At 38.8% G+C, this 26,658-nt stretch overlaps 2 protein-coding genes across 4 annotated transcripts in view; both read left to right on the top strand.

The window, feature by feature from the left end:
- LOC100890727 (erythroid differentiation-related factor 1) overlaps window positions 1–11,623 on the top strand; it is a 40,739-nt gene extending 29,116 nt beyond the window's left edge. Inside the window, exons 10-22 of one of the 3 annotated variants that reach the window (XM_030980728.1) lie at window positions 650–803; window positions 1,585–1,660; window positions 2,016–2,124; window positions 2,942–3,172; window positions 3,542–4,327; window positions 5,029–5,214; window positions 5,988–6,188; window positions 7,012–7,235; window positions 8,221–8,379; window positions 9,043–9,195; window positions 9,525–9,672; window positions 10,053–10,797; window positions 11,449–11,623. In XM_030980728.1, the coding sequence (XP_030836588.1) occupies window positions 650–803; window positions 1,585–1,660; window positions 2,016–2,124; window positions 2,942–3,172; window positions 3,542–4,327; window positions 5,029–5,214; window positions 5,988–6,188; window positions 7,012–7,235; window positions 8,221–8,379; window positions 9,043–9,195; window positions 9,525–9,672; window positions 10,053–10,797; window positions 11,449–11,590 (3,314 nt within the window). In that variant the 3' untranslated portion in view covers window positions 11,591–11,623. Of the gene's footprint in view, window positions 1–649; window positions 804–1,584; window positions 1,661–2,015; window positions 2,125–2,941; window positions 3,173–3,540; window positions 4,328–5,028; window positions 5,215–5,987; window positions 6,189–7,011; window positions 7,236–8,220; window positions 8,380–9,042; window positions 9,196–9,524; window positions 9,673–10,052; window positions 10,985–11,448 lie in introns of those variants that run through there. The other 2 variants (XM_030980730.1, XM_030980729.1) reach the window with 2 other exon arrangements.
- Window positions 11,624–16,881: 5,258 nt separating this feature from the next.
- LOC578253 (apoptosis-inducing factor 1, mitochondrial) overlaps window positions 16,882–26,658 on the top strand; it is a 20,205-nt gene continuing 10,428 nt past the window's right edge. The window contains exons 1-5 of the mRNA XM_030980727.1: window positions 16,882–17,063; window positions 18,630–18,766; window positions 19,195–19,321; window positions 25,352–25,485; window positions 26,137–26,267. Coding sequence (XP_030836587.1) covers window positions 16,976–17,063; window positions 18,630–18,766; window positions 19,195–19,321; window positions 25,352–25,485; window positions 26,137–26,267 — 617 coding nt within the window. The 5' untranslated portion in view covers window positions 16,882–16,975. The remainder of the gene's footprint in view (window positions 17,064–18,629; window positions 18,767–19,194; window positions 19,322–25,351; window positions 25,486–26,136; window positions 26,268–26,658) is intronic.

Genomic DNA, 26,658 nt, shown 5'->3' with positions numbered 1-26,658 from the left:
TACCCATCCTCGCATCCTTCTATCCACCCTTCCTTCCACAATTAATCCATTAATCCATCTCCATCCGTTTCTCTTTCCAACCTTCAATTTATGTTTAATCATTGATCTTCAATCCATCTATCTTTCCATCCACCCTCTTTCCAACCTTCAATTTATGTTTAATCATTGATCTTCAATCCATCTATCTTTCCATCCACCCTCTTTCCAACCTTCAATTTATGTTTAATCATTGATCTTCAATCCATCTATCTTTCCATCCACCCTCTTTCCAACATTCAATTTATGTTTAATCATTGATCTTCAATCCATCCATCCCTCCATCCATCCCTCCAACCGTCTTTCCATCTGTCCCTCCAACCATCTTTCCAATGTTCATCTACCCATCTTTCTAACCTAACCTTCAATCTATCCACCTGTCCATTCTTTGATCCTTTTATCCATCCCTCCATCTATCTATCCATCCCTCCATCTATCCCTCCATCCAATCCTCCATCCCTCCGACCATCCCTTAAACCATTTTTCCGCCCTTCCATCCATCCATATGTCCAATCATCAAAGCTTCCATCCATTCTATCCAACCGTTTTTTATCTATCTTTCTAAACATCCATCAACAAATCTTTCTTTCTCACCATCTATCTCTCCTCCTAGGCAAGAACGATGATGTGGTCAAGCTGTATGACCTGAGTAGCCTGATGACCGAGCACCCAGAATGCCCGTGGGACAACCCCTTTGTTGTCCCGGTAGCCATGCTGCTTTATCGTGTTGCCCACAACATGGCCCAGGCTGACACGATATCTGCCAAGTGAGTTAATCACCTGACCAATCATATTAGCGAGTTTTCGCAACCGGCGACGTGGCCTTCTACAATGCTAATCTTACCGGGGGGTCGCACTCAGAGCAAAAATATCCATGTAGCATCCAAACCTACGACGATATTCAGCCGTATTTGCGTCGGGAGTCGAGCTAGTACCGGGTGGCGAGCTCATTTAAGTACCCCGTAGTCAGCACTTGTGTCGCCGAGCAAAAACTCGCTTTTTACCCTTGGGGAGGTGCGATGGCTCAGTGGTCGAGCAGTGGTCTTGTAACCGGGAGGTCCAGGGTTCAAAACCCAGTCAGTGCACTAGTGCCCTTTGGTAAGGCATTTATCTTTGTTACCAGGTCCCTCGGAGTGGACCTAAAGCCGTCGGTCCTCTGGTTACTTACTTACAAGCATACACATGCTTTCTTAGCAGTCAGGTGAAATAACAAACCCCTAGGAAATCCATTTTTAGCTAAACACCCCCAGAACAACAATATAACATCCTGTTGTTTTCTTGATGTACATGTTTCAACGTAATCATATGTCTGGTTGTCTTGTTTTCATGAGTGAAATAAAATTCAGTTGAAAATGAAATTAGACAATGATAATGTTTATGAGTTAGGATTTCTATGACAATTTTGTAATGTGCTGCATTAGATAGTTGCCATAGCTAAAGCTGTAGCTCTTTGAAAGTGCATTTTGATGTTATATCACAGTGTTATATGATCTATACCAAAAACAGAATGATCATTTAGTCTTTTTTTTTCTCTCTCTCATGCAATAGGAACAAGCATATCATTGTGTACCTTCTGAATAAGTGCCTTTATTTACTGGCTCAATGCAGAGATCAACATTTAGAGGTAAGACTGTTTAAAATATTATCCTTGCTAGCCTTTCACGTTTCCTCTTTCTCCTCTCCTTTTTCTCTTTTTTGTTGTTGATAGTATTCTTAATTTCAAACTTGAACTCCAGTACATAATGTTGAAATGTTGAAATAAACATAACGGTTTTCATATTTAAATTTTCAATCATAAATATCTTGATAACCAAACAACCGATTGGCTTGTAAATGTCATGGGATTCCTGCCTGACCTATAATTATGATTGCAGCATGGACTAAAGCAATAATTTTGTTTGGGGATGTCAGGCAAAGTTACCCAATACCTTTAATCGTATCCTCAAATTGAATCGCAGTGATCTGTCTTTTTGTTACAGATTGTGGCCCAAGCCAACTTTATCCTCTGTCGGATGTTCATGGAAGAATCCAGGCAGAGTCGCCATGGCAACACGGGAGATGATGATGGTTCAGACTCGGCTTGGAACGGTAATGATTAAAATATATAATAAAATGTATTGTCCAAACCATTACTATATATTTAGTTCATCCTTTGTTGTTCTCCTTACTGTTGGCCTTGCCTCCGTCAAAAATATCTGACATAATTAAAAAAAGATGGTTATGATGACAAAGCAGTATTGTATGTTTTCTTTTCTATTGCCTAATCAGAGTCCTAAGGGAAATAATTCACTGGTTCTTCCATCTTCAAATATTCCACATGCACAAATAAAACATTGACTCTTAAATGATATTGGTTAAATTAAATACAAACATGTGTCACTGTGGTTGTTTAATTCATAAAAGAGGACAATTAACAATACAGGGTCTTTGTACATGTACCTGCCCAGTATACAGCCCAGATTGTTTAATTGGCCTAGGCTGTGTATTGTGATCGAGGAAGGTTTAGTGACTGTTATAAGATGATGAAGCAGATCCTAATCAAATGATTGGTTGAGAGTGTTCACGTGACCAGGCATTTATTTTCCCTAACATGTAATTTTGATGCTGACCAGAAATTAGTAAATACTAATGACCGGTCATTAGTAAAATCATATTATAACACATCATTTTATAAAACAAATAAAACATCATTTTATAAAACAAATAAAACATCATTTTATAAAACAAATAAAACACATCACTTCATTTGAGCATTAGTAAAATTACCCACAGTCCAAACAACCTCGGCTGTCGCCTCGGGCGTGTTAGACTGTTCCAAAGGTACCTTGTGTGGGTAATTCTTACTAATGCCCCCACTGCTGTGTATTATTTGTATATTAACTAATCTTCACTTCTAAATTCGCAGGGAGCTCGACAACCAGCAGCGACGTGGAGGACGAAACCAACGATGCAGTCGATGACGACCAGGCAAAGAGGCCAGAGATTGTCCTCCCACCAATCAGCATCAAGAATCTTACGGTCCCTAGCAGCAAGACCTGGAAATGCAAAGACATTGACAATAAGAGGTCAAAGGTCAAATCATTGGATGCATCAAAGGCGGAGAAGGCCAGGCAGATTTTGGAATATGTTGCTGATGTGAGTGAAATAAAGTTTGTTTTTAAAATCTTCCTTTTTATTTTATTTGTTGGGTAAAATGTCAAATTATGCTAGTCAGTGTAATAACAAATGTCAGGATGATCTATGTTGTGTTCAGGTATTAGATTTTTGAGCTGACTGTCATGCATGAATCAAAACTATTGATACAAGAACAAATCTTATTTTAACAGGTTGACCCTAAGGTAGAAACACTCCCCAGGGAGTGGAGAAGGTGCACATTGTGCATGAATGACCGAGGTAATAATATCTGTAAAGCGCTTCGAAACAGTATTTCATATTAAGCACTGTATGATTACAGATATGAGATTATTATTATTGATAATCACTTGCATGCTCTTCCTTCTTTCAGGTTTAAAAGCGATAAAGAGCAGCATCCCCGAGACTGCAACCGGCGCACACCCAGCACCAGCATCACCACCTTCCCATGCCGCTATGTCACTGTCTTTACCCCCTTCGACACCCGACCGTAGCCCCCTGCCTACCAGCAAAGCCATCCCACTCCGGGACAAACCACGAGCAGCAGATCCACGAAAAGCAGAACCACGAACAGCAGATCAACAATCGCCAAGTAGCATTTCAGGAAGGGAGAAAGGTGAACAAAGCTCTGCTCGTGGGGCAGATGGGACTATGAAGCAGGACTTGGGTCAGGGTAGCCTGTTCGTAGGAGGAGATGTTGCACATGATGTCAAGGATGTAGGTGGGTCAGTCCAAAGGTATGCGGATAGAAAGGACACTGAGAGATCCTTGGAGACATTGGTTCAAGAGATGGATATTGGCAGAGGAGGAGATTCAAACCAAGTGTATTCTCAGTCTGCAGATGAATCGAAAGCAAGGGATGAAGATAGTTGCGAGACATCATCAACAGGAATTCCAAGTGACCAACTGCAGCTGAAGGATGGACCCGCTGGAGTTGAACAGTGCAGTGACCTGGTGGAGTCTGACCGCTCACCAGGCAGCAGGAGCAAGGCAGTGGCCAAGGAGAAACCGTTCCCTCCAGGTTCCTGGCAGGAGACATCGGGTCTGCGTCTGCTGGAGAAGGCTTATCAGGCCTACTGCATACTGACTGCGTTGGCATGGGAGGAGCATAAACATGGCAGGGCGCTTCTTATGGCACAGCTGGCTATCAAATGCCACAGTAAGTTAACAAAATTGATGCACTTGTGTAATGAAGTTCTGAGGTTTATTGTATCAAATGTTAATTTTCATTTTCCTTTTGCTACCCTTCTGTCTCTTACTCTTTCTATATCTCTCGCTCAAGATCTTCATTCTTATCTCACTGTATCCTTCTCTGTGGTTCTTTATGTATCTCTCTCATTTTGCCACCCCAGTCCCATCTCTGTGGTCTCTTTCTTATTCCCTTATTCCTAGGTAAGAACCTGAAACACATGTTTTTAGTACTTGATCTAACAGTATAGTTTCATACAACAGGTTAAATACTTGAGATGCACAGGAACAGAGCCCACACCGTCTGTTATTACCCACAGTACACCTGAAACCATTTAGAATCTATTGCATCTAGACCATGTTTCATAAAACTTATTATCAATAACAAATTACAATGACTGGCATAAGCTCCTGAAATCGTGGCATTTGATTGGCTGAGAGCAAATTTGTCATAGATATTTAGAATTTGTTACCGATAACAATTTTTACGAAACAGGGCCTGCCAAAACAGGGCCAACCAATCAAACACCTCGATTTTAGTAGCTTAAACAGTTATTGTAACTTGTTATTGATAACAAGTTTTATGAAACAGGGCCCAGATATGGACTGTATATTTTTAGCATAAGGAGTAGTGTTTCCTTTGATCTATTTATATTTCGCTTGTAAATTTAGATGCCAGCAGGTCGACCCACGGTGGAGAGACTAACGTGTACAATGTTCTGATGATGTGCGGCGATTCCTATCTCCTTCTGACCCATGACCCTAGCAACCAGCATCTTCATCACGAAGACTACCAGAACATCTCAGAGATGGATACCTTCATCCTAGAGACGGCTATCATCCAGCAGACATCCCATGGTATGCACCACTGCCACACCCCTGCCACACCCCTTTCACACCGCTGCCACACCCCTTTTTGTAGCTTCTAGGACAAACTTCATCTACCCTTTGTTGCATGCGCTACCACCCCCAGAGAAAACTCCCTCACAACTGCCACCCCGGCACTACGACCCCTGCCACCTGCATGTAATTTTTTTGCCATTGTAGTCTTTGAAATAAAGATTAAAAGATTCATACTCTCACATAGGAGGATAATGTTAATGTCACATATTTTGGAGTTGATACTTGAATCTTTGTCTTATTAACTTGACTGTAGTATACACACATGAAAAGAAAATCCTGGAAGTCTGTTTTCTAGCTAATCCAGCGGCACAATTTATACAATATGAAAACATTTCTTTCTTTAAAATATGAAAAGTTATACATAAAAAGAAAAGAAAAAGGGAACTAGAAGGGAAAAAAAAAATTTGATCAGCTTGGCACTCTAATGATTAAGATAGTGGTATTGATCATGTACCTGTTTTGAAACTTGTTTTTTAAATTTCATTTCCCAAAAGAATTTAAATATATTCAAATTTAAGTAAATCAGATTGTCTGTGAACTTCAAAATATTCATGGAACCAATGACACTATCAGTTTAATTAGTTTTTGTTTTCTGACTACCTTTGTAAATGTTGATAAGTAAAATCTACTGCCATGCTTTCTTTGTTTCACTTAATTTTTTCTTTTAGTTGAAATTTGTATAAAAAAATTGAAGTAGTTTTGATATTTCTTATATCTCCCTGATATAGAGTATGAGTGGGCAACTGAATTTCAAACAGATACTGAAGACTGTTTGGAATGCAGCATCAAGTGTTATAAAGCTTGTCTGGGTGATGAGGTGAAGAAGGCCAAAGCATTCAAGAGGGGTGTCGGTCAAAAGCTCGGCAATGCTTGCAATGAGCTTGGTGTCTTCTTCATGAACACTGCTGCTAATCTGGCTTCCGTCAAAGGTGAGAAATACAGATATACAACGTTTGCAAGTACAGCAAAAACCTGTCTATAAAGACCGCCCAAGGAGAGCCAATGAAAGTGGTCTTTATAAGTAGTTGGCCTTTATGTACAGGTTCCTTTAGTACAAGTTTCAAAGAGAAACCATATTCAAGGGAAACCAAAATGTGGTCTTTATAGGCAGGTGGTCTTGATATATGTATGGTCACTAAAGCAGGTTTCATTGTATGTTCATGTAAACACTTCAGTATTACCTTTATAGCACTGCACCTGAAAGCCTGAAGCTTGTGTATATAATATTGTTGTGGAACCAGACAAAATTATTACATAGGTACATGTAGTTGCATTGAGGTTCAGGGAATATTCAGTTTATCAACCTTAGTTGTTTTCCTGTTTAGATTTCCTGTGAAGATTAAAAACGATTAATAAGGAAATGTATGAGATTAGCTTCATTTGAGACCAAATGAGCAACTTCTCTGTACTCTCATTCAGAATTAATATGTAAAAAAAAACATGCCTGGAAAAATACCCAATTTTACCTGGCAGAGAATAGAATGGATTACAGTGTAGTTGACATACCGTATGTGTGAACAAAAGGGATATAATTTTCTATCTCTTTGAAATTCAACTTCATTTCCTTGTCCAATGGAAATTTGCTTTGCTCACATTGTACATACAACTTAACATATTATTATAGATACGTGGTATAATTGGTAGGTTTAGAAAACATATTTACTTCATAAAACATTATCACATTTGTATAGAATGGTATGAAATTAGATTGGTGTGTGAACAAGCATGTGTATTCTCTATACTCCTGTTCAGAATCGATGCCCAGTACGTTTGAGCAGGAGCTGTGGAAGGGGAGTTACCGTTGTTTTGACACCGGTGTGAAGTCCTTTGAGGAGGTTTCCGATTCTACCAACGTGGCTCTTCTCAATTGCAACATGGGTCGTCTGATGAGACTCTGCGCCCAGAGCTATGCTTCCGGGGGTAGCATGGGACCAGATGCAGAGTTCAGTACCAAGGAGAAACATTATTATCTGAAGGTATGTCATATCGAGGGGTCAGTGACACGAAGACGTAACTCCATTTTGGCCATTTTGAGAAAAAGGGGTTTATGTGTCACTGAGCACTTGGGCCTTAAGGAGTTAAGTCTATGTTTCACTAGCCATTGACTTCAATGGGGTGTTAGGTGGAGTTAAGTCTTTGTGTTTCCTGGAAAGCCCACATTTTTCTGAACATTTTGATATCAAATACTCATTTTGGCAAAATATTGTCTTTGTGTCACTGAACCCTCGATATGTTCATTTAAATTCAATTGATTTTATTCAATTAATTTAATTACCATTTTAAAATTGTGTATGTATAATAACAGTGGATTAAAACAAAGTATATGCAGCATATTTATTTTTTAAAAATGATCTTGTTTTCTTCAGTAAATGTATGCTCTCTCTTCAGTTCACAGTGTTAAGTGTAAAACTGTTCTAGCCAGCCCCTCCATACCACTGTGTTTTTATAATCGAAGCCAATTCAATTTTTACTTTGCTCTATACAGCACTTCACTCTGATCCATTATCATTATTACTTTATAGAGATCTCACAGTTATTATAACGTTAAATCAAGCCCAACTCTGAATACATTTAAAAGAAGATACAAACAATTACGTTTTTGTGAGTAGTATTTATTTTTAGTTTTTATATATGCAATCAGGTGTTAGATGTTAGGTGTTAGTTGTTAGGTGTTAGGTGTTAAGTGTTATAGGTTAAAATTGTCGCTAGGGACCAGCCCCATACAAGACTTAAATGTTCTTTCTTGCTGGTTCCTCATTCGTATATATATTTGTATTTTATGTTTGTCTTTCGTTATGTTATTTGTATGTACTTTACTTATCTGTAAATATCAATGTTTTAATCATGTATGTTCATTATGACGAATGAAATAAAATGAAATTAAATGAAATGAAATGAAAATTTATTTTGTATTAAATTTTGCTGTATGGATTTCTTTCATGATTATCCAACCCCTCACAGGCGGCGGAGTGTTATGCCAGGGGTCTTCACATCCTGGGGAACAAGAGCGGCCATGTTGCATTGTGGGATTCCATCACGTGGGAGCTGTGCTCGACTTATTTCAACATGGCGTGTCTGTTGCAGGATCAGCCTCCAGTATCCACCTCCAATCTTGCAGAGGTAACATGGATGAATTAAGCCCTGCAAATATGGCTCGGTTAACTGCCATGGTTTACCAATGCAACTTTTTTCAGCGCAGTAGAGTATATTTGTAAAGTAGCTGTGCTTATAAATTTATCTAATTATCATTATTATTTTTTCAAGCATACCCCTCTGCACATTTTTGTGTCTTATAACAGATAGATAAGTGAATTGATAAATTTAGGCTTTTTTAAAGAAATGTGGCAGATTACAATGTCATATGTGAGCGAGAAATGGTTAGGAAAAGGAGACTGCTGGTTTTATTGGAAACTATTTGCGAAATGTTCCTACATTACATGATTATGTTATGAAAATGTATTTTGCTCTAAATAGTCATTGTAATATCTGATAAGGTCAACAGATTGTTGTCCATTGGAGTTTAGTTCTTCCATCTTTGATAGCATGATTTGGCAAAAAAATAAAAATAAACAAAGAAACATAAAAAGCAAAGAAAATACATTGTTAATTCTAAGTACTCACCACTAATACTAATAAAATTTCTGATTTGCTGACGGACATTTTGAATGGGGAATATCATACCTTAATCCCCTCCCCTCCCCACTCTATAGTGAAGTCCCTTGCTACATGGTTACAGTCTTGTCACATACAGGCAATAACGTTATTTCCTACTTTGTATTTTAGGTTGAGAAGGATGTGTTGGAATTCATGAGCAAAGCATTGACTCTGTGTGACACAGAGGAGACATCATCCAGCAGACAACCTCTCTACCAGTACAGGGCAGCTACTATCCATCATAGACTGGCATCCATGTACCACAACTCAATCAGAAATCAGGTTAGTTGGGAAAGCCTCCTCAATTCTCTCTTTGTCTTTTGTCTTTTTTATTGTTGTTATTTTTAATTTCTTATATTAATTTATATTGTAACTTTTGATTTGTGACAGTGATGAAGTGATGAATGAGTTATCAATATCTGTATGTACAGTTGAACTTACACAGGCCTCCAATTTTTTTTCAAGACATTGATGTTACTCTCCCTCTCTCTCTCTCTCTCTCTCTCTCTCTCTCTCTCTCTCTCCTCTCCCTCTCTGTCTTTATGTCTGTCTGTCTGTCACTCTCTCTCTCTCTCTCTCTCTCTCTCTCTCTCTCTCACTCTCTCTTCCAGTCCTCCCACATGAAGAAGAAGCACACTAAAACGCTGGCTGAGCTTCACTACACCAAGGCTGTTAAACTCTTCAAGGAAATGGATCGCCCTGTGGAACTACTGAGAGTGGAGCTGGAGAGGGTGGCATTGCTAGAACATCAGTTTGAAAGTAAGAGTCTCTTCTTATACCCATAACAGGTTTTAATTAACAGTTTTGTAAAAAATAATAAAAAATAAAGAAAAAAATATTCCCATCTTTGAACATTCATGGTTATTATTATTTGTTAATGGTTCACTGTCCTTAACCTTTCTTTAAATGTGAATTTTCAAGGAATACATATATTTAATAAGATTTACAAAAGGATCAGTTGTTCCCAACTGAGTTTCCGAGGCATATTTCTGTAGTGCATTTATATATGTGAGCATTCTAGGCAAAAATTAAACTTCCATACCCTTCCATTTCAATGAGAATAACAAAATCAAAAAATCAAGGCTTTAATTAGCGAGAAGTTACTAACTCATGGATACGGTTATTACTTTATTTAACAGATCAAACAGGAAAAGGACCCAAAGTGAAGACATTAGAAAGCGCGCTTGGCATCATTCTGGATTGCAGTTCTGTTATCCATCAGCTGGAAAAACTGAGCTACAAGATAGTAGCAAAGACTGCAGATACAGAAGACTTGAGTAAGAAGGATATTGTGGCTTCCAACGAAGGAGACGCAGGAGGACGCAGACATCAGAAAGCCATGAAAGGCGATAACAAACAAGATTTTCCTAGAACAGGGCAGAGGAAGCAAGATAGCGGAAGCTGTAGGGATGATGTAAAACAAAAACAACCTAAGGGGAGTGATGAATCTGTAGAAGATGTGAAGCTTGATGTCAGGCTGTCTACTGAGAGACACGGTGATGGTTCGTCCGATGTAAGGCGGCTCGATGTGGGTCAAGAACAGGCAACGACTGCTGAAGATGCGACCTCTGAGAAAGAGACGGACGGAAGTAAAACAATGGAAGAACAGGGCCATGGAGCTGATGGAGACCCTGCACGGGAGGGAGCTGGAGCTGATGGAGATCCTGCACGAGAGGGAGCCGGAGCTGAAGCACAAGGAGCAGTAGGAGGAGCCAGCGGTGGCAATGATGATGGAGCCGTTGAAGGGACGGTAGGGGAGGAGGACGTGGCAGCCGGTACCAAGTCAGAAGTGGATGAGGTCAAGAGACTGCTGACCATCTTTGAGAGTCGTCTCCAGTATGTCCTGCTTCATCTGGTCAAGTTCATGAGTGGTGGCAAGCAGAGGTGAGTAATAGCTAGTATTGATAGGAATACTTCAGTTTGGTAGAACATGTATGAATGTCAAAAGCACTGTCTAAAGTAATTTTATTATTTGCTGCTCTATAATACAGAGAGAATACATGAAGCAATGTAATCTTGGCCATACTATTAGGAACAAGGGTGTTTTACATAATTGCATGGGTTTTGTTGCCTTGGATGTTATCGAGTACTTATTATTTTAATGCATACATTTTACAGAAGTTCAGACTTTTCCTTGAAACATATATGCAGAAGCATTCACTTGATATATTTGATTGTGTAATTATTAATGTCCCCCCCCCCCTCTCTCTCTCTCTCTCTCTCTCTCTCTCTCTCTCTCTATCTGTCTCTCATTCTCTCCTTCTCTTCTTCTCCCTGTCTCTGTCTCTGTCTGTCTCTCTCTCTCCCTATCTTTTGTTCCTATACTTTTGATCTCCTCCCTTCATTATATGTTTCCCTTTTCTATCGTTCAACAAATCCTGATCTCTGTCTTTCTTTCTATAAATCTGTATGAATGTCTCTATCTCTCATTCCTTGTCTCTGTCTCTCTAACTTTCTGTTTGTCTGTCTTTCTATCTCTATTTGTTTCATCTTTGCATTCTATCCTCATCTTTTGCTTTTGTTCTTGCGATGCAGTCCTCAAGACGAAGGCCGCTACAAGAAGATGTATGTAGCATCTCTAGGCAGACATCAGATTCACAGCTCCGCTGACTCCGACAAAGCTAGCCTCAGCTCAAGACTTCAGGATATATGCAATATTTCATCTTCTCATAGATAACAGATGGAGGAATTAAAATGAGAAGTGGAGAGAAAGAGATAACAGATGGAGGAATTGAAATGAGAAGTGGAGAGAAAGAGATAACAGATGGAGGAATTGAAATGAGAAGTGGAGAGAAAAAGATAACAGATGGAGGAATTGAAATGAGAAGTGGAGAGAAAAAGATAACAGATGGAGGAATTGAAATGAGAAGTGGAGAGAAAGAGATAACAGATGGAGGAATTGAAATGAGAAGTGGAGAGAAAGAGAGAACAAGAGAGAGAGTCAGAGAGAGTCAGAGAGATAGAGAAAGAGAGGACGAGAGAGAAAGAGAGAGAGAGAGAGAGACTAGCAAGTGCCTTCAAGGAATTTGATCATAATGTCAATCTCTTCTACTTTTTTGTTAGAAAGAAGCACTAAATAGATATATTTCATTCAGCTTCAGTGCACTTAGAACAGTACATGAGCTACTGGATAATATATTTTTGGCTTTGCACATATATGATAGATATTCCTTTGTGTATGAATGTATTAAGATGGAGAATCAATAAACTTCCAAAATGGATGATTCGTCAAGAAATCATCTCCCTAATAAGATTGTTTGAAAAGTGAAGGCATTATGGTATAGATGTTACCATGCAGTATTCTATCTGACAAGGATTGTTGTTTTGAAAATCATTATGCACATGTGCACCAAAGTGCAATTTATTTCTAAGGTAAATCGTATTCAATGTGTGAAAGCAGTATTTGAAAGCTTTATATCTGTAGTATTGATTTTGAATTCAGCAATGAAAATATCAGGTTCAGGGACTGCATGACCTAAAGCACATCAACCAGTGGTAATGTACTGCTCCTAAGTTGTACTTGTAGTAAAATTAAACCTATGAGAAATCAGAAAATTCATCCTTGTTTATCATCCATAAGATTTCAATACATCATATTCATTATGGGATCACTGTTAATTTGAGCAGAGTCTTATTTGTCAAACTCATGCCAGTATTTGAAACATACAAACATAAATTACCATAAAAAAAATAAAAGGCTGAAACTCATCCTTACGATACTTGCAGAACATGCCAGAAAATTTCAAGAAAAATTTATGTCCTCAGAACGCACCTTCAGTATGTATATACATTATATTTCTATATTTATGCATGAAAAGTAGTTTCCACCATAAATGTGTTATTTATGCTGCATTCAAATTGATTTATTTACGTGTTTATATCATGTCTGTTTTGAGCCACAAGCCAGTTAACCCTCTGCCAGGTGGTCCCCGTATTAAGCCTATTGGAATTAGAGAATTCAGTGGTCAACGGGTTACCCGGGGGGATACTCAGAGTTGGTTTGGAAGGGGGTGTGCCGATCAAGCCTCTAAAACCCCTATCCATTAGGGGGCATTTTGGGGTATTTTTATCCAAAAAAAAACCCATTTTTCAAATTTTGATAAAACAGATCCATTTGTAATGGTATTTTTGTTAAAGTGGGACATTTGTTTAGGGATTTTTTGTGAAAAAGTGACCCCATTAGAGCGGCTTTGGCTCCAAACAGACAATGTAAGAAACAGATATTTTCTTTCCTTTTGTTCTATGCATGACGGGAATACAAAGAGATAATATGCTCTTGTAAGAAATTGAGGGCACAGAAAAGTTAGTATGGTTAGGAGGCAATGTTCAAGTGTCAGTGTTTTTATTATCGCACTATGTAGCTCTTGCCTGCTGTGGGTGATCAATTGTTATTACCCTAGCACAGCTAGGTACCCAATAAATATGTGGAGAGGGACAAACATGGGTAAAACACATTGTCCAAGGCTGTATAAGACCGAGCAAGGATTTAAACCCAGAACCCCTATATGATAGTCAAGAGCCTTCACCAGCATACCACAGAGCTCCAACGATGCCTTTCTACTATGAAGCACTTTAGTTGTTTTTTTTCCTCTAACAAAAATAGGTACCTGCCTCAAGGTTGCGTGGTGAAGCTTATTCCCATGGAAAGATATTTATGTCGCTTTAACAAAATTGATAACAGCAACAACAACAACAATAAAGTAAATTTTAAGCTCACAATTTTTACTCTTAAAGGCAGTAAGTCCTTTTTGCAGACTTGTGCAAACCCATGAAACTTGGTGAGTGTTTAAAATATATCCTTCAGGTATCATGTGTGAAACTTTACAGTCATAGGTTCTGATGCCCTAGACTTCAACTAACTGAAGTCTTTTTTTGTCAACTTTGTACTATGAAATATTCTTTATGCTTTGCAGAATGTTTATGACTAAAGGTCATAGAGCACAATATATTTTCTATTCAAATCAATGTTCCTTTTGTCCAGTGGCGGATCCAGGGGGGGGCCCGGGCCCCCCCCCCCCCCTTGAGAAAAAAATCATGTAAAATCACGTGATTTTTACCTTTTTGGGGGTTGGGCCCCCCCCCTGGCGCTCAAGGGGGGGTGCAAATTGAAATTTTTTTGAGGATCAAAAAAAAAAAAAAATGTGCTCACCACCCCCCCCCCCCCCCCCCCCCCACTGAGCGAATTTTTGGCCGGCGCGTTTTTCAAATTTACGGGAGCAAAAAAAAAAAAAATTGTGCTCTGTACCCCCCCCTCCCCCCTCCCCCCCCCCCCCCCCCCCCCCCCCCCCCCCACTGAGCGACTTTTCGGCCGGCGCGATTTTCAAATTTTCGGGAGCAAAAAAAAAAAAAAAGTTGGGCCCCCTCCCCTAAGAAATCCTGGATCCGCGCCTGCTTTTGTCTCACCAATTCATTTAAAGACGTTTATTTGAATGTTAAGCAAAGGTATCCCATAGGAAAGAAATGAGCCTGCCGCATACTCCTGCGGCAGACTTGCCGCAGATCTGCAGCAGACCTGCCGCAGACAGTCATCTTTTTCACATGCAAATTAGTTTTGCCGCAGACTTGCCGCAGACTTGCCGCATACTCTTTCAGTATGATGAAGAGTCTGCGGCAGGTCTGCCGCAGACATGCTGCAGACTTGCCGCATACTCTTTCAGTATGATGAAGAGTCTGCGGCAGGTCTGCCGCAGACTTGCTGCAGACTTGCTGCAGACCTGCCGCATACTCTTTCATCATACTGAAAGAGTATGCGGCAGGTCTGCCGCAGACTTGCCGCATACACTTTCAGTATGATGAAGAGTCTGCCGCAGACTTGCTGCAGACTTGCTGCAGACCTGCCGCATACTCTTTCATCATACTGAAAGAGTATGCGGCAGACTTGCTGCAGACCTGCCGCAGACTCTTCGTCATGAATATTCATATCTCATATAGACCTGCTTCAGACCTGCCGCATACTCTTTCATATCCAGTATGTGGCAATAAAGTATGCATGTAGAAGAACCAGTGATAAACTGATTGATACTTCATAATCACTATTGGCAATATCGATATTACCAATTAGGTAATACCAATATATATCGATATTACCAATTAGGTATATTCCATTCTCAATTGTATTAACTTCATCACATTGATCATTTGAAGTGTATTCAATAGTAACATTTAAAGTGACACAGGCTCGTACACATATATATACTAAATATGTATATTGTTTCTTGGTTAGTAATCAATATATCTATTGCTTAAACGTGAATGTAATTGTAACATGATCAGACAAAATAATCTATTGGTTAATAATGGCAAAAGGAAAATAGAAATCACAAAAATGATGTGCATTGTCTTAATTTGCTTAACAAATCATGATAAATGTATTTTTCTGTCACACGTGTAAAGTAATAATGAATATGCATGAGATGATTGGTTTCAATTGGCCCTATTAGACTTTAATGGGATTTCCTGTGGCAGACCTGCCGCAGACTGTTCCTGTGGCGTACTGGTATGCGGCAAGTCTGGAGCAAAGTTTCGCCCTGCCGCAGATCTGCCGCAGACTGTTCCTGTGGCATACTAGTATGTGGCAAGTCTGGAACAAAATTTCATCCTGCCGCAGATCTGCCGCAGACTGTTCCTGTGGCATACTAGTATGCGGCAAGTCTGCAGCAAAATTTCATCCTGCCGCAGATCTGCCGCAGACTGTTCCTGTGGCATACTAGTATGCGGCAAGTCTGGAGCAAAGTTTCATCCTGCCGCTGATCTGCCGCAGACTGTTCCTGTGGCATACTAGTATGCGGCAAGTCTGCAGCAAAATTTCATCCTGCCGCAGATCTGCCGCAGACTGTTCCTGTGGCATACTGGTATGCGGCAAGTCTGCAGCAAAATTTCTTTCTGCCGCATACTTCGGCATACTCTTTGCCGCAGACTAAAAGTCTGCGGCAGGTCTGAGGCAGGTCTGCGGCATACTTTTCACTTTCCTATGGGATATGTTTCAGATATGGCATGATACATCTATGTTTATAATACCACAATGACTTATAGAAATCTATATCTTGACCTAATTTTTCTTGGTAGCCCTAATAGTGTACCTTTGATATCAGTGTTCACACTTGAAAATATCACTTTATTTATTGGTTTAGGTACACACTAAATTTTTGAATTTTAAGCCTACAAATACTAAGATATCAAAGCTGTTTGATCCCAGGAATTTTTTTTTTTAAAGAGAACAAGCTATTTTATTGTTTGTGGTTCTGGTTTATTACTTGTTTGGGGTAAATTTTAGGAATAAACATTAAAATTATAGAAAACAAAGACACATGCAGTTCATGACTCACAAATAAAAAACTAAAGAAGTTGCACCATCTGATCTGTCTACTAATAACTACTTGTGATTATTGTCTACCTCGGTCCATTCAAAGTTCCCACCGACATTTGAATAATTTGAATGAAACTGTGTGGGTAATTCAAAACATAATTATATAAACTCTGAATGTAAACATATGTGGAAAAGTATTTCTTTTTTGTTTATTTGGTGCTCTTTTTCATGAAGAATAAACGAACTGACATATTGTAAGCAAAATTATTTTTTTTGCTGTCTGTTTGATTGTTTTATTGATACAGAATTTATAACTTGATCATCAAAAGTGAATGAAATGAATGGATCTGTTTACACATCAGCACAATGATAATCATTATACAAAGTACGGGAAGGCTTTAAAAGAAAACAAAAAGAGATTTAGAGGGAAGAAAGAGAAAGAGAGAGAGATAGGGATGGCAATTAAGGGAGATGGAGATCGAGAGAGAAATACAAGGTGGAAATAGAGAGACAGGGCTTTAATTAACATTGGTCTTATATCTCTCTTTTCCTGATATTCACCATACCCTCTTGCGGCCAGGGAAGGATACTCAAAAATTAGAATTAAACAAGTCAGCTAGTCCACCACTATCAACCCCCCCCCCCCTTCCCCTTAGCCCTTGCATTTTTACGTACGTGACGAGAAAGCTCACCTTTGACCCTTTATCAGTTTACCGGCGATCGAGTGACTTCACGTTTTCCCCAGACTCCTCAAAAATGTATCGATGTCGAGCTGCATTGCAGGGCTTAAGACCCTATTCAAGGAGTATTTCCACATCTTGCAGGAAAGCAAGGCTTCCAAATGGTAAGAACAATATTTAAATACACCATTGAAGAGAATGACATGCATTACCGGCATTGGTATTGACTATTGTGGAGAGAGTCAGAGCAAGCTAGTCCCATTCGTAAGAGAATATGTGTGTAATTTGAAAAGTCCTTTTGGCTTTGGGCTTCTTTTTGGGGGCCCACTCAAGAACAATTCTAGTGTTGGTCTTAATTTTTTTTCATGTTATTAACTCTCTACCAGTCAGAAATGAGCTAAAACTAAGGTAAGTGTAGTCTACATCAAAGTTGGGCAAAAGAAACGACAAAAATATCACAGACAAGTTTAAGACTTAAGTTACTTTTGAAGTGCTGAAGTGGAAAAGGTCACACATAGCTTAGACAGCAATAACCATCTGATTTGGGTCATTTCTTTAATAAAACTGACATTTGTTGTCATTCCCCAATAATCGGAGGTCTAGTGGAGCAAGACGTAGTCTCAGTGGAACAACCGACGATTAGAGAGACTGAAGCTTTCGGTCTATACGTGTTAATACTTTTAGGCAGCATTTGAATACATGAATAGTCAATATACCCACAAAACACAAATGCACACAATCATGCCGATGCGTCTGTCGGCAAGTTTGACAGTAGACTCACAATTTGAATTAGATCTAGGTCTATTCTTTCTTACATCGGAAAGTTGAACAAAATTGTATTTTACTGCTATTTAGATGTCGTCAATCGTAACTAAAATACCCATTTTTAGTGAAATCAGTTGAGTTTCGTACAGTGGTGTTTGAAATGTTGAGAATCAATTGCACAACTTTTAATACACAGCCAGGATAGTAATGCAGCTAGGTGTGATCCTGGCTGTGTATTAAAAACTGTCAAGACAACCTCCATTGATTCTCAATATTTCAAACACCACTGTACAAAACTCGGTCAACTGAGTTCACTCAAAATCAGTGACAATTGAATTGATGACACCTAAATAGCAGTAAAATACAATTTTTTCAACTTACCGATGTTAGAAAGCAATCAAAGCATACTTTGAAAATTCAAATTGTGAGTCTGCTGTCAAACTTGACGATGAGCCACTTCATATTCATCGTGTGCATTACTGTGCAATGTGTGATATTTGTGCAATTGCTGCCTCTCAGCAAGTACAGCACTAGAGGTCAATACGCATTAGCATTGAATTTATGCCTTGCTGGAGTGGAAAAAGTCAAGAAATATTAATCTATTACTAAAATACTAGAATATAGTCCCATCACACACAAACACACAAATCCTGACAATCCTGCTTTCCTTTCTATGAATCAACAAGATAACTAAGTCAGATTTGGTGAAATATCTATCTAGTTATTAATATTAAACAGGGGTTTATTGTAATTTCAATAGGCATTTTAAATAGTCATCATAAACTTGATGAAACAAAATGAAAAATCAGTCAAACGATTTACGATATGGTTGGACTGTTCTTGAATTTGAAACAATTTTCCCTCAAACTGTCAGTCTGATGGCTTATTTTAAACACGATTTTCGAACAATCAATGGTTTGATCTGTAATTTGGTTTTCTCTCTTTCTCTCTCTCCAAAACTCCAGGGGCCCTGCCACGTAATAAGGTGCTGCAAGCCAACACTTCCAGAACGATGGCTCACATTAGCACTGAAGGAGTCGGTAAGAACGGACTGTACTGGGTCATTGGTGGAGCTGCTGCTGTCGTTGCCTCAGCTACTTATGTGAGTATGCATTTCAAAATCAGTAGCAAAGTAACAATCTGTCTTTCTGTGAACAAATGTGATATTTCAGTGTGTTAGGGTAATCTGTTATAACCATTGACCTGAACTTTAAATGAAAATTAGCAGTAATTTGATTAAGGTATTTCAGGGTATCTTAGTCAGCAGTTAAAGCACTTGACTGGAGGTGGGAAGGTTGATGGTTCAAGCCTTTGAGTGTAAACTACTGTTCTTTTGCAAGACATTATTCTACATTTGCCACACCTCAACCAGTTGTTAAGTTGTTACCAGAAGGAATTTCTTGAATGCTGTGAGCACTGAAATCAGTAGCATAGCGGGAGCATATGTGCCAGATATGAGCACTAAAGAAGTATTTAATATAAACATGATTGTTATTATAATCCTTTGGGTTTTTTCTCTTTGTTTTGCAGGTTCAAACCCAGGGTTTAGTAACATGGGGTGGCGAGCCTAAGAGAACCAATGTCAGTTTTGCTCCCACCGGATCTGCAGCAGCCAGTACCGAGGCTGCTCCGGCTGATACAGCACCAGCAGGGAAAGGTAGGTCATGTGTGGTTATCAATTCTGTTGAGTGCCTCAAGGTGTTCTTTGTAAAAAGCGACGTGAAAAGAAACAAGGTATTGTCTTGTCATTGCAATAGACCATTCTTATTAATGCATGCAAATGTACAGATGCTTCTTCTCCAACTGATCAATCATAAACTGTTTTTAATTACTTTACTTCAAAAGTCAGATTGCAGACTGCACACTCGAGTTTATACTATGTCAGAAGAACCTGTGACAAGCTTCAAAGTTGTAAAGCTCAATGTTGCTCGCGAAAGCATTTTAGAAGTAGAATGCATTAAGAAAATAGCCTCTATTGTTTACACTCCAGTTTGTTATGTAAACATAATTGTATGCTATTTTGCTGACCTCCACGTGTGTATTAGAACAAACAAACTGTTGAATATTAGACATCAATATTTGCTTGGCATCAATAAAAGCAAATGGCTCACTTCCATATGTGTGTGTTATACTCTTTTTAAAAATTGCTTTTGATTTATCTTTATCGCTTTGTTGAATTTCCTCTTGCAAACAACACAAATTTATTTTCATTTCCTTACCTATGCATGTTTTTGGTTTAGATAAACCTGATTCTAGCCCTGTGGTGCCTGTAGCAGAGGAAACTGTAGAAGTGGCTGTTGCAGAGGGTACGTCGATATTGCCAGAAACATCTTTTCATACCTTAAATATGTTTGAAATCTTAGGCTTTCTATCCAAAATGTGTAGGAAATGTAGTATTGTCGTCAACATGAATACATAACTATTTGGATGCCTGTGATTTTGTGATTATTTTACCTTATGCTGGTGTTCCTTCTATATAAATGCTTGTTTTTATTTCCTGAAAAAAATGCCCTTTTTCCCAACTTTACTGCACAAATAATTTTAAATCTGTTTACCGGTAATCAATATCTCATTTTTGTAAAATCAGAATGGGTTGTGCTTAATTGACATTAAACATGTGCTTGAATTGAACCTTGATCTATTGAATATTTGTTGCGACTACAAGCCATGGAGGAACTCAGTGATTTATTTGATCTCATAAACCATTTAACTTTGTGACCTCGACTATAAAGCCTGCTTAATTGCTTTAAAAAAAAAAAATCATCTGCAAACAAAAATAAATGCTGCTTGCCTCTGTCTGCATGTCTTGGTTTAGATGAACCAGTTTCTAGCTCTGAGGAACCTGTAGCTGTAGAACCTGTACAAGTTGCTGTGTCAGAGGGTATGTCTTCACCAGGAGTGATCACCTTCAATTTTTTACTGTCTATTCAGAACGCATGCTCTTCTGCTTCCCATTACATTAATTTGGACATACATTCCAGTCACTGTTTATAGCATTAATTAAAATTAAGAAGAAAACAAATATGTAGGAATGCTTGTTCTTTTATAATGGTAGTAACTTTGCTTTGCTTTGCTTTGCTTTTGCACCGAGATGGAAACATCCATTTGGATGCTTTTCATCCTTTCTAAAGATTTTTTCTCAAATTGAAATTATTTAGGAAGATTTTTAATCACTTTAGTCCTGCTCTGTTGCTTTTTTATGCTCTCTGCAAACAAAAATATATTCTGCTTGCCAATGCAAATTTTGATTTAGATGAGCCAGTTTCCAGCTCAGCTGACGTAGTTCCTAGCACAGAAGAAGCAGTTCCTAGCACCGAAGAAGAAGTTCCCAGCACACCTGAAGAAGTTCCTAGCACAGCTGAAGAAGTAGTTCCTAGCACGGCTGAAGTTGTTCCCAGCACAGTTGAAGAAGTTCCCAGCACAGCTGAAGAAGTTCCAAGCACACCTGAAGCAGTTCCTAGTACAGCTGAAGTAGTTCCTAGCACAGTTGAAGAAGTTCCTAGCACACCTGAAGAAGTTCCCAGCACACCTGAAGCAGTTCCTAGCACAGCTGAAGAAGTTCCTAGCACAGCTGAAGCTGTTGCTAGCACAGAAGAATCAGTTGCTAGTACTGAGAAGCCTTTAGCTGAAGAAACTCCAGCTGTAGAAACTCCAGCAGGAGAAACTCCAGCAGTGGTTGTTGAGGATGGTAGGTCGTCAATGGGGAGGATAACATCACTGCTTCACATGTCTTGTCATCTTAATTCTCTGCACGCTATCTCCTGGCTTTCCATTCGCTCTAATACCTCATCTGCTAATGGTGTCCTTGGGTACATTGCTGTCTCACAACAAAGCTCTCTTCCTAACTTTCATGACCTAATGACATATTTTATTATTTTTTACTCACATGGGTATTTATGTTTACATTGATTGCTAACAGTGGCTTCTGCTTTATAACTTTTTCCATACTTACACCTTTTCTTGTTGGTGTGTGTCTCTTTCAAAGTAGATGTATATCAACACTAAACATAACATTTTTCCCCCTTATTTCTTTCTTCTCATTTTATTCATTTTGTATTCTTACCCTTACAGCACATGATTTCTCTATCTAATATCACCTTTGATCTTCCATTTCTTTAGATCTGATGTAATCTCTAATTCAGATGCTGTCATAACCTATGGAATACTGTCTGTGTGTTTTATGACCAACATTTCACCCTTTCTTGTGAAATAACCTTTTGTCCATGTTTTGTCATCTAATATCACCTTTGATCTTCTATTTCTTTAGATCTGACGTTATCTCTATTTCAGATGATGTCATAACCTGTGGAACACTGTCTGTCTGTGTATACCATGACCACCATATCACCCTTTCATGTGAAATAACCTTTGTCCATGTTTTATTATTGTTTTATCTACTGCAGTACATGTGTATCATACTACCAGTAGATGTAAATTATTTATATTCCAGAAACCTTCATGCATTGGTAAAGTGGTATGTATGTCATATGTATCTGGTACTGATTGTGGGCCTTGATAATGTAATTCTTAAAACATAAAACATGTTGGTCTCATTTTTCAACTTGAAAAATTGATTTTCAATGTCTTTCCATGGTAATTCCATGGGGTTGGGTAAAAATTGTGACATGAAGTTGCAAAATTCAAAGTTGGTGAATAATTCTTTAATTGTTATATCCCGTTTCTGACACCAATCCTTCAATAAATTCAGTTGCGATTGTGTGTATTCCTTTATCACACTTTCATTTAACATGAAAAAAACACACACAACAAAATACCAACGTTACATGGACATCTTTTTTTGCTTGCTCATTTATTTTCTGATCTGAAACTGTGTCAGTGTGTACTCCACTTTTTTTGTGTGTGGCAAACATTAAAATGATATTTTCAGATCATGTTTTTTTAATCTAAAGGGTAATCTTTTCTCTTACCTATAATATCTTGGCTACATTCTAAGAAAAGTGCTAATCAATTGCAGCATGAAACATTTAATTAGATGTCACAAATGATAGGAAACCTGCAAGATTTATAACTATATGCACCTCAACAGAGGAGTTACCAATGTTACATGGACATCATGTCCGAGTAACATTGGTATGATATTAGAGTAACTATCATCTTACTCATTGAAACATGACAGACTACATCAAATGTCATCTGAAATATATTTCACCTATTGATCAGTAGATAAATGATTTTAAAAAATAGTCATACAAGAGGTATAATGATAAAATGATTAAATTTGTATCTTCTTCTCGTCTTTAGTTAAAGTTGAGCTCTAGGCCGGAGCTGAATCTTCAGAGGAGGTGCAGGAGCCATGATTGAAATCGATGCGGCAATCTAAAAAATGTGTATGAAAAGAAATAAATAAAAACAAATGAGAAGAGAATATTAAATGCTATTAAAATGAAACAAAACTGTAAATTGCTTCTGTGACTTTTTATTGCGATGTGTGTTCTGTTTGCTTAGTATTTCTATCTAGATCTGTTGTGAAATCACATTAAAAGAAGAATGGAACTAACTACACAGAGGGTTGCAAGATGGGGAGGTGGAGGAGGTGGAGGCATCATGCTCACTTTTGGCTTGGTGCATGCCCAAATAGATGTAGACTCCAGGTAGATTTTTGGAGCAAAATATTGACTTTTCATTTTGTTGAATTTTTGTGAAATTATTAATTTCTCTGGGGGAAGGGTAGGTGCTTTCCCCCTTGGAGGAGGGGGGGGGGGGGGAGGAGGGGGCAGAGGGAGCCACATGGCAAACGTCAAAAATTATTTATTCAAAAATAAAAATTGGCGCATTAGACATTATAATTGAATGGGGGTGGGGTGGGGAGCCACATGCCCTCTCTGCTTTCTTCTCCACTCTATCTAAACCCCAGTTCACTTTTTTTAAGCCTGTCGGGTCTTAGATTTTACTTCCCTGTTTGGTGAAGGAAACAATAACTTGTGTTTTTCTTTAGCTATCATATCGTAAATTGATACATTTAATGAAACAGTTTAAATTCTTAGGTAAAGGAACATTTATATCTTTAAGCATGTTTTTTTATTCTCAAAATTCAAATTTTATCCATGAAACTAGCTATACTGGAAAAAATATGATATTGATTTTGCATGTTTTGTTATGAACAAAAACATCAAATACAACAGTAAAAATATTCACCCGCATGTAATGTTTTTAAGTAAAAAAACACAATTTTAAACAAAAACGAAAAATTTTGGACAGAAAAAAAAAATTATGTACCAATTTTGGCACTTACAGACAAAAATGGCAACGTTAACGTGGTTGCAGTAGGGGGCATCGCTAAGGGGGGGGGTGCGACACCCTTCCCCCCCCCCCCCACCTATCGGGATATTGTCGGTAAAATTGCGCTACCATTAGGAAAGAAAAAAAGGAAAGAGGAGAAAATGAAACAAAAGAACAGGGGGTGAAAGGGAGGAGAGAGAGGGGGTAAGAGCATGAGAGAGGAGGGGGTGGGAGTATGAGAGAGAGGGGGGGGTCGTTGGGTGGAGTCATCTTGCCAAGGTGACACGCTTGCACCTTACCTATTTGTAATAGTCCTCGATTATGCCTTGCGAGCAGCTATAGACGGCCATGAAGAAGAACTTGGATTCCAACTAGAAAGAAGGAGAAGTAGGAGAGTTGGTCCGGAAATCATAACAGACCTAGATTTTGCCGATGACATAGCCCTGCTATCTGAGGAATTAGAGCAAGCCCAAAAACTCCTGAGCAGGGTGGAGACATCGGTAGGCAAGGTCGGGCTCCGGATGAATTCAGGCAAAACCAAGTTCATGTCATTCAATCACAGGGGGATCATCACTATAAAAACAAATGATGAATTTCAGTTGGAGAATGTCCCTGATTTCAAGTACCTGGGAGCACTGATGGTGAGCACAGAAAAAGATGTGAAAGCTCGTAAGGCAGCAGCATGGAGAGCGTGTAGCAAGCTTGGAAGAATCTGGAAATCTTCTCTTCCCAGGCAGTTCAAACAACGTTTGTTTGTTGCTACAGTTGAATCTGTGCTGCTTTACGGCTGCGAAGCATTGGCAGTTACAACAAAGTTGGCAAAAGAATTAGATGGTTGCTACACCAGACTTCTTAGGACAGCATTCAACGTGCACTGGAGCCAGCATATGACAAATAAGGAGCTATACGGGAATCTACCAAAAGTATCAGAAAAGATCAGGGAAAGAAGACTACGTTTTGCAGGCCACGGCTGTAGGAACATCAATGAACCAATATCTCGGCTTTTACTCTGGAAACCTAAACACGGGAAGAAGAAACCTGAAAGACCTCATCTTACCTATACAGACCTACTCAAGAAGGATACGGGACTTGAACTGTCAGAGATAAAAGCAGCCATGCTGGACAGGAATGTGTGGAAGGCCATCACAGCTCGGGCAGTTGACCCGACTAATTAAGCTAAGCAACTTAAGCAAGTAAGCATCTCGTCAAGACCAAGGAGCAAGAAAGATATGCATAGAAATATTGCCGTGTCGGGTCAGCTGTGTCGGTATTCTTGCACGATCCCTGTGTACTATATTAACGCAGAAATTTGAAGTCTGTGAAATGTATAATGTCGGTCGGCTGGCGAATTTTTTTTCCCCTACGAAATGTCTTTTTATCCGCTATGACGACTTCGAGAGAGACTACAACTATAATACTTGTATTTTATATTTCTTTTCCACCATAGCATCCCCTGCTGATGTACCACCACCTGTCGTCCTACCAGAGATCCCTGAGCATGCCACATACCTCTTGATTGGAGCCGGGACTGCATCATTTGCTGCCCTCAGGGCTATCAGAGCCAACGATCCCAAGGCAAAGGTAAGTGGATTACTATCAATCTCAATCTCTGCTAGCTAACACGTAGGGGTTGGCACATATGATTTTTGCCCTTTTTGTGTCAACAAGTTTTTGAACAGTTGTCATAAATGAACTCCAAGATAGTAGTTTTGAATTGAAATGCTTTGTTTCTTTGTTGAAATGGCATTAAGTAGCTTCCATAGGAATAAACTTTACAATAATGGTGCATAAGAAGAAAACAAAACCATACTTTAAATCCAAATATATTGTGCAATACTTCAATTCTGTGGCAGTATTCGCCACACATGCATGGATGGGCTTAACAGGCAACTGATACAAGTTTTTATACAAATTAACGACTGAAAGTGAATTATGTCTCAAGAATGAAAATGAGTTATGGGTAGTGGTGTTTTGTATTTTTATTTTAGTTGATAAATCTGTGTTATTTTTGTACAGGATCAGAGGTTAGTTGATACTTGGCATTGGTAAAAAAATTAGTAGAAAAATGTGACACACTTCGTCTTGCTTGAAAACCAGGCTTTTATATAGCCTGCTTCCAAAGTACTGGCCAATCAGTTTTTGTTCAATACTGTAAGTTTTATACTACAATGCTAAGATGAAAAATATATTATTTAATACATGTATTTTTATTTTCATTCTGCCTATCTCAAGGTCTTAGTCGTTGGAGATGAGGAAGCCACACCTTATATGAGACCACCCCTCTCAAAAGAACTCTGGTTCAGTGATGACAAAGAAGGTGTCGAAAACCTCAGGTTCAAGCAGTGGAACGGAAAAGAAAAGAGGTGGGTCGGTCATACGATAAAGAGGTGTAGTTGTCTTTAATTGGTCACTGTCACTGGGGTATAGGCCACTGCTTTTTATGCCTCCGCCACCGAAGGTGGTGCCGGAGGCATCATGTTTTCGGGTTGTCCGTCCGTACGTCCGTCCCGTTTGACCGTTATCACAATATCTCAAGAACCATTTAAGATTTAAACTTAAGACTCTGGAATAGTATTTATCACCATAGGAAGACGATCTGACTAGATTTTGGAGTACGTAGGTCAAAGGTCACAGGTCACAGAGGTCAACTTATGAAATTCCTTGTATTGAGTTTGTTAGCGCGATATCTCAAGAACCATTTGAGATTTAAACTTCAAACTTAAGGATAGTATGTATCACCATAGGAAGACGATC

Source organism: Strongylocentrotus purpuratus, unplaced genomic scaffold (genome assembly GCF_000002235.5).
Source record: "Strongylocentrotus purpuratus isolate Spur 01 unplaced genomic scaffold, Spur_5.0 spur5_scaffold_11, whole genome shotgun sequence".
Lineage (NCBI taxonomy): Eukaryota > Metazoa > Echinodermata > Echinoidea > Camarodonta > Strongylocentrotidae > Strongylocentrotus > Strongylocentrotus purpuratus.
Note: the sequence above shows the minus strand (reverse complement) of the source record. Positions and strands in the feature narration are given on the sequence as shown.